The sequence below is a fragment of the Triticum dicoccoides genome, chromosome 2A (genome assembly GCF_002162155.2).
Source record: "Triticum dicoccoides isolate Atlit2015 ecotype Zavitan chromosome 2A, WEW_v2.0, whole genome shotgun sequence".
In the NCBI taxonomy this organism is placed as follows: Eukaryota; Viridiplantae; Streptophyta; class Magnoliopsida; order Poales; family Poaceae; genus Triticum; species Triticum dicoccoides.
Genome location: NC_041382.1, coordinates 191,406,196 through 191,415,886, shown reverse-complemented (window position 1 = coordinate 191,415,886; position 9,691 = coordinate 191,406,196). Strand labels below are relative to the sequence as shown.

At 52.6% G+C, this 9,691-nt stretch overlaps 1 protein-coding gene across 2 annotated transcripts; it reads right to left on the bottom strand.

Moving 5' to 3' along the window:
* Window positions 1-295: 295 nt before the first annotated feature.
* On the bottom strand, window positions 296-2,796 carry LOC119354149 (vacuolar protein 8-like). Of its 2 annotated transcripts, none has more exons than XM_037620861.1 (2): window positions 748-2,796; window positions 296-647 (listed from the first exon to the last, which is right to left on the bottom strand). In XM_037620861.1, exons 1-2 carry the CDS (start codon window positions 2,406-2,408, stop codon window positions 533-535), a joined length of 1,776 nt encoding a protein of 591 aa, XP_037476758.1. In that variant the 5' UTR covers window positions 2,409-2,796; the 3' UTR covers window positions 296-532. The 2 variants fall into 2 exon arrangements, with proteins under 2 accessions (XP_037476758.1, XP_037476759.1); XM_037620862.1 differs by having other exon boundaries at window positions 753-2,796.
* Between the last annotated feature and the right edge of the window lie 6,895 nt (window positions 2,797-9,691).

Here is a 9,691-nt window from a genome sequence, read left to right as displayed (position 1 = left end):
TCCATCATCCACGGCTTCGGTTGCAATAAGTAGGGAAAAAAAAAGAGGAAAGCGGCCAACTTATTGCGATCACCGGAGCACATCGTCATAACTCATCGGCGTTGGTAGAGTACGCCGGCCAGGCAGGCAGGCTCCCGATCCCCACTGCGCCGGTGCTAGTGGTACTGAAAAAGGCGACATCATAACGCGCAGGCGGCCCTACCATGAGATGCCGACTCGGATCGACCGATTTGCCATTCTAGTGATACAGTGACCCGCTGAAATCATCTCATCGCTGAGTGGACACACTCCTGCATTGCGGAACGGCTTTGAATGATTATACTTTTATTCCACAGCGACGGGCAATGTACAGAGGAGAGTGCCAGCGCGTGTGGGCATCAGGGTGTGTGCTGCGTCAGGAGCAACACATCGCCGAGCACTCGAATTACACTGGAGAGATTCACTCGTTCATTCACTGTAACAAAATATGGAGTGAACATGTGTGCTAGCTACCCATGCAGACGGCACGATCAAGAACTGGTGCCGGACACAATCAAGGTCGCAGGCTCCAAATGCCATGGAACATGTTCCTCAGCTTGCTCCCGCCGAGCTTCTTCACGATCTTCTTGGCGTCCGTCACGTTGGTCTCTGCAAGCTTCTCGAGGTTCCTGACATTCGTAAAAGGTTCCAGCAAATGTTGTCAGCGTCAATGCATTCAGAAGTCGAGAATTTTAGGGAGAATTTTTTTCGTCTTGATGCTGTGATTACCTCACGTGCTCCGATGACATGATCTTCCTCCGGCCGGAGTTGCTGTCCGCCAGATGCACCAGTGTCGACAGCAAGAACCGCTTCGCCGGCGAGGGCTTCTCCTCGTCGGGGCCTAGCAGCTGCAGCACCTGCGCCACGTTGCGGTCATCCTGGACGAAGCGCTTCCGGTTGCAGTGCACGGACATCATGGCGCAGAGCGCCTCCGCCGCCATCTCCCTCGTCTCCAGGGATTTGGCCGCCTGGACGATGCCCACCAGCTCCGGCATGAACCCGGCGTCCCCCATCGCCTTCTTGGTCTCCTCCGACACGTGGCACAGCCGGTGTGCTGCTTTTAGGGCGCAGTGCTGCAGCGTGGTGTCGCCGTTGCGGAGGAAGAAGAGCACGCGGTTGAGGAAGACGGCGCCGATGAGCCGGTCGATCGAGTCCGGCGACGAGAAACAGAGAGCGTCGATGGCGCGGAGCGCCACCTCCCGTGCCTTTGAGGAGCGCGGGATGCCCGGGTCCAGCGCGCGGACGAGGGACTCGGCTGTGCCTTCTTGGAGCACCACCTCCCTGGATGAGCTGTCTCCGGAGGCGATCGCCGCGAGGAGCTCCATTGCCTGGATTTGCGCCTCCTCGTCCTTGGGGCCCTGCAAGAGCGACACGAGCACCGGTACCGCCCCGGCGTCGGCCACCATGTACTTCCTTATCTCCTCAACACCCACGATGCTCATCAGCACACGGCACGCCGCGCACACGAGCTCGCCGCCGCTGGCACGGTGGTCGGAGCAGATGTTGACCAATGCCGTGACGCCGCCGTGCGCGGCGACGGCCCACGCGTTGTCGGCGTTCTCCGTGAGCTTGCTGAGCACCCGCGCCGCCCTCTCCTTGGCCGCCGTCCCGGCGCCCGTGTTAAGAACCCGGATCACCGGAGCGATGACGCCGCCGCCGACAAGGTCGCCCTTGCAAGAAGCGTCATACCCGGCGATCACCGAGATGGCGTCCAGGGCCTCTTCTTGGACGCAAGCGTCTGCGGACTCGAGCAGCCCAATGAGAAGGCCAATTCCGTCGGCGACGTCGGACACGACGACCCGCACGCACTTGTCGTCGTCGCGCAGCACCTCGTTGAGCGCGGCGGCGGCCTCCCTCCGCATCTCCGCCCCGCCGACCCGGAGCCTGGCGAAGAGGTCGCGCACGTAGAACCGCAGGTCCTCGCGGCTGGCGCCGGCGCACGGCCGCGGCACCACGAGCGCCCGCGCGCGCGTCAGCGAGCCCGAGGCGCATATCTCGTCGAGCCGCGCCAGGTGCGTGTCGAGCGTGGACGCGACGACGTCGAGGTCGCTCCGCAGCCGCAGCTTGCCGCCTCCGTAGTGCCGCCCCTGGCTCCGCGGCACCAGCTCCCGCGCCTCCCTCACCGCGCCAACGACGTCCCGTAGGAGGCCATCGAACGCCTCGTGCCTCTCCTCGCCGTCGGAGGCCGCGATGACGGTGATGTCCGCGAGGCCGGCGTGGAGCCGGTTGAACCTGTCCCTGACGAGCTGCCACTTGAGCGGGAAGAGGGAGGCGGAGAAGGAGGCAGAGATGAGCGAGTTTATGGCGTCCAGCGCCGTCGCCAGCATCCCCTGCTCGTCCTGCTCCGCTTCTTGGCTCCCCGCCTCGCCCGCCGCCGCGAATTCTCCCATTCTTCCGACGAGCTCAGCTCAGCTCACGCGCAGACCCTTACCACGTCGTCGTCAATTCCGGCCGTTGCATCGAGCAAGCAAGAAAGGGACGAGGAGCAGAACAGGCGGTGGAGCTATTACTAGTTGTGGCATGCGGAGACGGCGGGGGAGTGTGACGACTGTAACTGCAAGGTGGTGAACTGGCGATGGCTCGACTCTTGAAGGCAAGCTCGACTTCAAGGTAGTTAATGGAGTTATGGAGGCGGAGGCGGGGCCGGTGGTGGGTCCCTCGGACGTGGGCGCAGCACGAGCGCGGACTGTGGATGCAGTCGGACTCCTCTGGGGAAATGCGTCTGTGGCCGCGTGAGGAGTGAGGACGAAGGCTTGGGGATTGGTGCGCTGTGGCGGAGAAGAAGCGAAGGACGATCTACGGAAGGAATGTAAGCAGGGCCCCGGGGGTCTACGAACTAGGATCGCGTGACATGCCCAGCAATGCTACACGTACGAAAAATGCTGGGAGATGCTACTTCAAAAAAAAAAAAAACAACACGGAGATGCTACTGTAACGTGGTGCAAAATGTTGGCCAAGTTTTTTGGAGTGTCTCCAATTTTTTTTAGGAACTTCAGAGAGCTTTATTCAACGAATGCATTCACCGAACAATCAACTAAGAGGCTAGAAGGCTACCGGTCAGGAAGTAAGGGGTATTGTCTAACCAGCTCTTGGTCACATTAAACGTACAACCGCGCTTAGCATAGAGATGTGCAGGACCCATTTGCTGATCTTATTACATGTTGAATATTAAAAGAAGTAAAACTAAGAGCAAGCTCTCCAATTTCAATGAGAATTGGTGCTATCACCGATCGACCAATGTAGCGAGAATTCTAGAGGTTAACTGCAACTAAACAGTCGGTTTCCGTGATCATATGTGTGTAGCCTCATAATGTAGCGAAGATAACTCCTTCCTTGAGAGCTAGGGCCTCGGCAATGAGGGGGTCTGTGACTCCTAGGAACGACTTACACCATGCACCCTTGAATCTCGAAGAAGAGCGGCCCGACACCCCCCGCTCCAGCGTTGCCATCGTCAAGATGAACTACAGTGTCTGTATTAATCTCGATATGAAAAACATCTAGGGGTCGCCAGCCATAATCGTACAACGTCGAGGTTTGCTACCGTGGCAACTCAAGTAGAGCTAGGTCTCTCTGATCCTTCTCACTGAGCTGGTTGGATCTATCCTTTCCAGGTCATGCGTCAAGCGATTGCGAGACATCCAAACGGCCGACATCACTGCGACAATGATCGCTCTGTCGTTTTCAGGAAAACTCTAATCGCATAAGATATCCCTTGTCCATGATTGAGGACGGAGCCGTGGCACGTGTATGTCAAAGAGCAGTCGGCTTCCTCCCAAAACCAGCGGTCATGAGAGCAAAGCAGAAGGGCATGTTCCAAGTCCTCATCCATGGTGAGACAACTCTTACAGGTGTTGATTTCTCTTATGTGGCGATGCTACAAGGTGTATTCATCCTGTATGATGCCTTGCATCACACGCCACCAGAAAACCCACACTTTGGGGATTACTTTGAGTTTCCAAATAGCATTCCACATCTGTTGTTGATCCACTAAAGTACCGGTAATTTTCCCCTCGTCTAGAGCCAAACACTTTTTTTAATTCACGAGAGCTCAATACGCGGATTTAGCAGAGTAAATGCCTGATTTCTCATGTGCCCAAGCGAAAAAATCTTTGCCCCCTCCTTGCCGCAAAGGAATGTTTAATATGGTCGCCGCATCAGGGGTGATGAAAGTTTGTTTAACAAGCTCCTATCGCCATGCCCTATTTTCTCTATGGATCAAATCATTGGCAGTCTGAGCCGCCGTGTTCGCTGACCGTGATACGTCCATTTTGTATCATGTTTTCTTACTGTTATTTATAATGTTTTTATCCATAACAATGCTTTTGGAGTAATTTTAATGCCTTTTCTCTCATAATATGCAAGGTATACACAAAGAGGGAGAATTCCGGCAGCTGGAAATCTGGACCTGGAAAAGCTACGTCAGCCCACCTATTCTGCACAACTCCAAACAAGCTGAAACTTCACGGAGATTTTTTATGGATTACTTTAGGAATATAGGAGCAAATAACTACCAGAGGGGGCCCACCAGGTGGGCACAATCCACCTGGGCGCGCTAGGGAGCCCAGGCGCGCCCTGGTGGGTTGTGCTCACCCAAGCCCACCTCCGGTGCCCATCTTTTGGTATATAAGTCATTTTGACCTAGAAAAAAAAATAAGGAGAGGACTTTCAGGACGGAGCGCTGCCGTCTCGAGGCGGAACTTGGGCAGGAGCACTTTTGCCCTCCGGCGGAGCGATTCCGCCGTGGGAACATCCCACCCGAAGGGGGAAATCATCATCATCATCACCAACAACTCTCCCATCTTGGGGAGGGCAATCTCCATCAACATCTTCAACATCACCATCTCCTCTCAAGTCCTAGTTCATCTCTTGTGTTCAATCTTGTTACCGGAACTATAGATTGGTGCTTGTGGGTGACTAGTAGTGTTGATTACTGATGGCAACTGGAAGTACGTTGGTATTTCCCCAGAGAGGGAGGGATGATGCAACACAACGGCGGTAGGTATTTCCCTCAGTTATGAAACCAAGGTTATCGAACCAGTAGGAGAACCAAGCAACACAACGTAAACAACACCTGCACACAAATAACAACACCTCGCAACCCGATGTGTTAAAGGGGTTGTCAATCCCTTTCGGGTAACGGCGCCAGAAATTGGTGTGTGACGGTAAAAAGATTGTAATAGATTGGATAAATAGATCGCAAATAAAATAAAGTGCAACAAAGTATTTTTGGTTTAATAGATCTGAAAATAAAAGTAAGGAAAAAGTAGATCGCAAAGGCAAATATGTGAGAAATAAGACCCGGGGGCCGTAGGTTTCACTAGTGTCTTCTCTCAAGAAAAATAGCAAACGGTGGGTAAACAAATTACTGTTGGGCAATTGATAGAACTTCAAATAATTATGACGATATCCAGGCAATGATCATTACATATGCATCACGTCCAAGATTAGTAGACCGACTCCTGCCTGCAACTACTACTATTACTCCACACATCGACCGCTATTCATCATGCATCTAGTGTATTAAGTTCATGGAAAAATGGAGTAATGCAATAAGAACGATGACATGATGTAGACAAGATCCGTTTATCTATATGGCGGTAGATATAGATCTCGTCTTTTTATCCTTAGTAGCAACGATACATACGTGTCGGTTCCCTTTCTATCACTGGGATCAAGCACCGTAAGATCGAACTCACTACGGGGCACCTCTTCCCATTGCAAGATAAATAGATCGAGTTGGCCAGACAAAACCCAAATATCGGATAAGAAATACGAGGCTATAAGAGATCATGCATAAAAGAGATAAAAAAACTCAAATACTTTCATGGATATAAAAACATAGATCTGATCATAAACTCGAAGTTCATTGATCCCAACAAACACATCACAAAAAAGTTACATCATATGGACCTCCAAGAGACCATTGTATTGAGGATCAAGAGAGAGAGATGAATCCATATAGCTACTAACTAAGGACCCGAAGGTCTACAAAGAACTACTCACACATCATTGGAGAGGCACCAATGGAAGTGGTGAACCCCTCTGTGATGGTGTCTAGATTGGATCTGGTGATTCTGGACTCTGCGGCGGCTGGATGAATATTTCGTCGACTCCCCTAGGGTTCTGGGATTTTTGGGGTATTTATAGAGCAAAGAGGTGGTTCGGGGTGCACCCGAGGTGGGCACAACCCATTGGGGCACGCCAGGGCCTCCTGGCGCGCCCTGGTGGGTTGGGCCCTGAGGGAGTCCTGGACTAAGGGGTCCTCGGGCGTCCGACCTGTTAGCCATGGGCCGGACTGATCGGCTATGAAGATACGAAGACCGAAGACTGCACCCGCGTCCGGATGGGATTCTCCTTGGCGTGGAAGGCAAGCTTGGCGACCAAATATGTAGATTCCTTTCTTTGTAACCGACCTTGTGTAACCCTAGATCCTTCCGGTGTCTATATAAACCGGACGACTTAGTCCGGAGGGTAGATACATTACCATAACCATACAAGCTAGGCCTCTAGGGTTTAGCCATTACGATCTCATGGTAGATCAACTCTTGTAATACTCATATTTATCAAGATCAATCAAGCAGGACGTAGGGTATTACCTCCATAGAGAGGGCCCGGACCTGGGGAAAACATTGTGTCCCCTGTCTCCTATTACCATCGACCTTAGACGCATAGTTCGGGACACCCTACCCGATTCACCGATTTTGACACCGACATTGGTGCTTTCATTGAGAGTTCCACTGTGCTGTCGCCAAAAGGTTTGGTGGCCCCTTCAATCGTCATGACGCTGTCCAAGGAGAAACTTTCCTCCCCGGACAAATCTTTGTGTTCAGCGGCTTCGCACTGCGGCCCAATTCGTTTGGCCATCTGGAGCAGATCGAAAGCTACATCCCTGGCCATCTAGTCAGACTTGGGAGCTTGAACTACGTTGCGGACATCCGTGGAGACTTGATCTTCACTGGATTCGAGACCGCGACTACCACTCCTGGTCACCCTGAGAGACATGGCCTAAATCTGTCATCGGACTGCACCCAGGAGACAGCTCCCGTAACCGCTCTGGCTTTAGATCCGGAGGAGACTGCGCCATCCAAGGACGGGAAGCTCAACCCCGCCACGGAGGCCACAGATTCCTCGGCGTTGGAGCCGCATATAGACTTGATCTCACACGATACCTGTGCCACCGGAACTCCGGACTCGTCTCTGGCCGTAAGTTCCGAACCATGTGAGCCCGCGGACGCCAAACTTGATCGTTTATCGATCTTCGAATTCAGCGCCGCACACATCTTCCAGCATTCGCCTTTGGGCGACATGCTAAACTCATTAAAAAACATGTCCTTGAAGGAGGACTCACAACCAAACTCTATCCGGTCCGAACTAGGGGCTGACGGTGGAGAATTTTGCTTCCCACCCGCCACCCACTTCATAGCCACGGTCGAGGATTTGTCCGACACACTTGATTACGACTCCGAGGACATCGACGGTATGGATGACGATGCCGGAGAAGAAGAGGCCCAGAACCCGCCGTTCACCGAACGCTGGACGGCCACTTCTTCGTATGATGTATACATGGTGGATGCACCAAAGGAGAACAGCGGCGATGACAAGGAAGATCCAGCTGAGGATAAACCTTCCCAAATACAATCCAAGCGCCGGCGTCAGCGACGCCGCGCTAAAGTCACGCCGCAGTAAAGACAGCAACACCGGCACAGGAGAAGATAACACTCCAGAAGGTGCCGAAGACAACGAAGACCCCGTTGAAACAGCTAATGAATAAGATGAACGGGAAGATGGACAGGTTAGCCCTGGTAAACAGGACACACATAAAGACTCAGAGGATAGAAGTTATCTTCCGCTCTCCGAGGATGAGGTGAGCCTCGACACCGACGATTTCATCGTGCCTGAGGAACCTCTTGAGCAGGACCGCTTCAAGCACCAGCTAATAGCCACTGCAAGGAGCCTGAAAAAGAAGCAGCAGTAGCTTCAAGCTGACCAAGATTTGCTCAATAATAAATGGACCGATGTCCTAAGCCGAAGAATACGGCCTCAAGCGCCCAACCAAAAGCTACCCAAAGCGCAAATTGCTACCTCAGTTTGACGAGGAGGCGCCGGAATACATACCACCATCGTACAATGCGGCTGACCGACCACCACGTGGTCGGGACAAAACGGCAACTCACGCCGAACACCAGCCCGCCCCGCCTCATCGCACAGGTAGAGGTAAATTAGCCCACGACCATACATATGACCTCCGGGAAAGCCTGAACAATAAAGCATGACATACCAGATCAATCTACGGATCGCGAGGACGCGCCTCGACACGCGATGACGTCCACCTATTCGGACGTGACAAACCTAGTCATGCGCGGGATGAAAACCGCAGACGAACTCCATCAAAGCTACGTCACGATACGGCCCGATATAGAGGCGCCGCACACCCTCATTGCTTCACTGATGAGGTCATGGATCATGAATTCCCAGAAGGGTTCAAACCCGTGAATATAGAATCATACGATGGAACCACGGACCCCGCGGTGTGGATCGAAGACTTCATTCTCCACATTCATATGACCCACGGCGATGACCTCCACGCCATCAAATACCTCCCTTTAAAACTCAAGGGGCCAGCTCGGCATTGGCTCAACAGTCTGCTTGAAAATTCTATTGGCAGCTGGGAGGACTTGGAAGAGGCCTTCCTCGATAACTTCCAATGTACACATGTTCGACCTCCGGACGCTGATGACTTAAGCCATATAGTTCAACAGCCCGGAGACTCTGCCAGGAAATTCTGGCCTAGGTTCTTAACTAAAAAGAACCAAATTATCGATTGTCCGGATGCTGAAGCCCTAGCAGCCTTCAAACACAGCATCCGCAATGAATGGCTCGCTCGCCACCTCAGCCAAGAAAATCCAAAATCCATGGCGGCCCTCACAGCACTCATGACCCACTTTTGTGCGGGCGAGGACAGTTGGTTGGCCCGTAGCAAAAACAATGCAAGCGACGCCGGTACCTTTGAAGTTAAAAATAACAAAGACAAGTCTCGACGCAACAGATACAAGCGTCGAAACAACACTGACAACACCAAGGATACGACGGTCATGTAACGCCCCAGATATATTTTCCATATTTGTATCCAACTCTTGCCGTCTCCGGCGCTAAGTTATATTTATCTCTCGGGTTTGGGTCTTTGTCTCCGTGTGTTGTTTTCTTTTTCGTGCATCCCTTATCATGTTTTCACGTGCATTGCTTTTGCATACATGTTCATCTCATGCATTCGAGCATTTTCCCCGTTGTCCGTTTTGCAATCCGGCGTTCCGTTCTCCTCCGGTGGTCATTTCTACCTTTCTTTCTTGTGTGGGGTTTAAACATTTCCGGATTGGACCGAGTCTTGCCAAGCGGCCTTGGTTTACTACCGGTAGACCGCCTGTCAAGTTTCGGGTCATTTGGACTTCGTTTGATACTCCAACGGTTAACCGAGGGACCGAAAAGGCCTCGTGTGTGTTGCAGCCCAACACCCCCCAAATTTGGCCCAAAACCTACCAAACTCTGCTCCATGTCCTAGAGCGTTCGATCACGATCGTGTGGGCGAAAACCGCACCTCATTTGGACTCTCCTAGCTCCACTTATGCCTATATATACACCCCTCCGTTTTCGGATCTCTCCCTCTCCCCGAAACCCT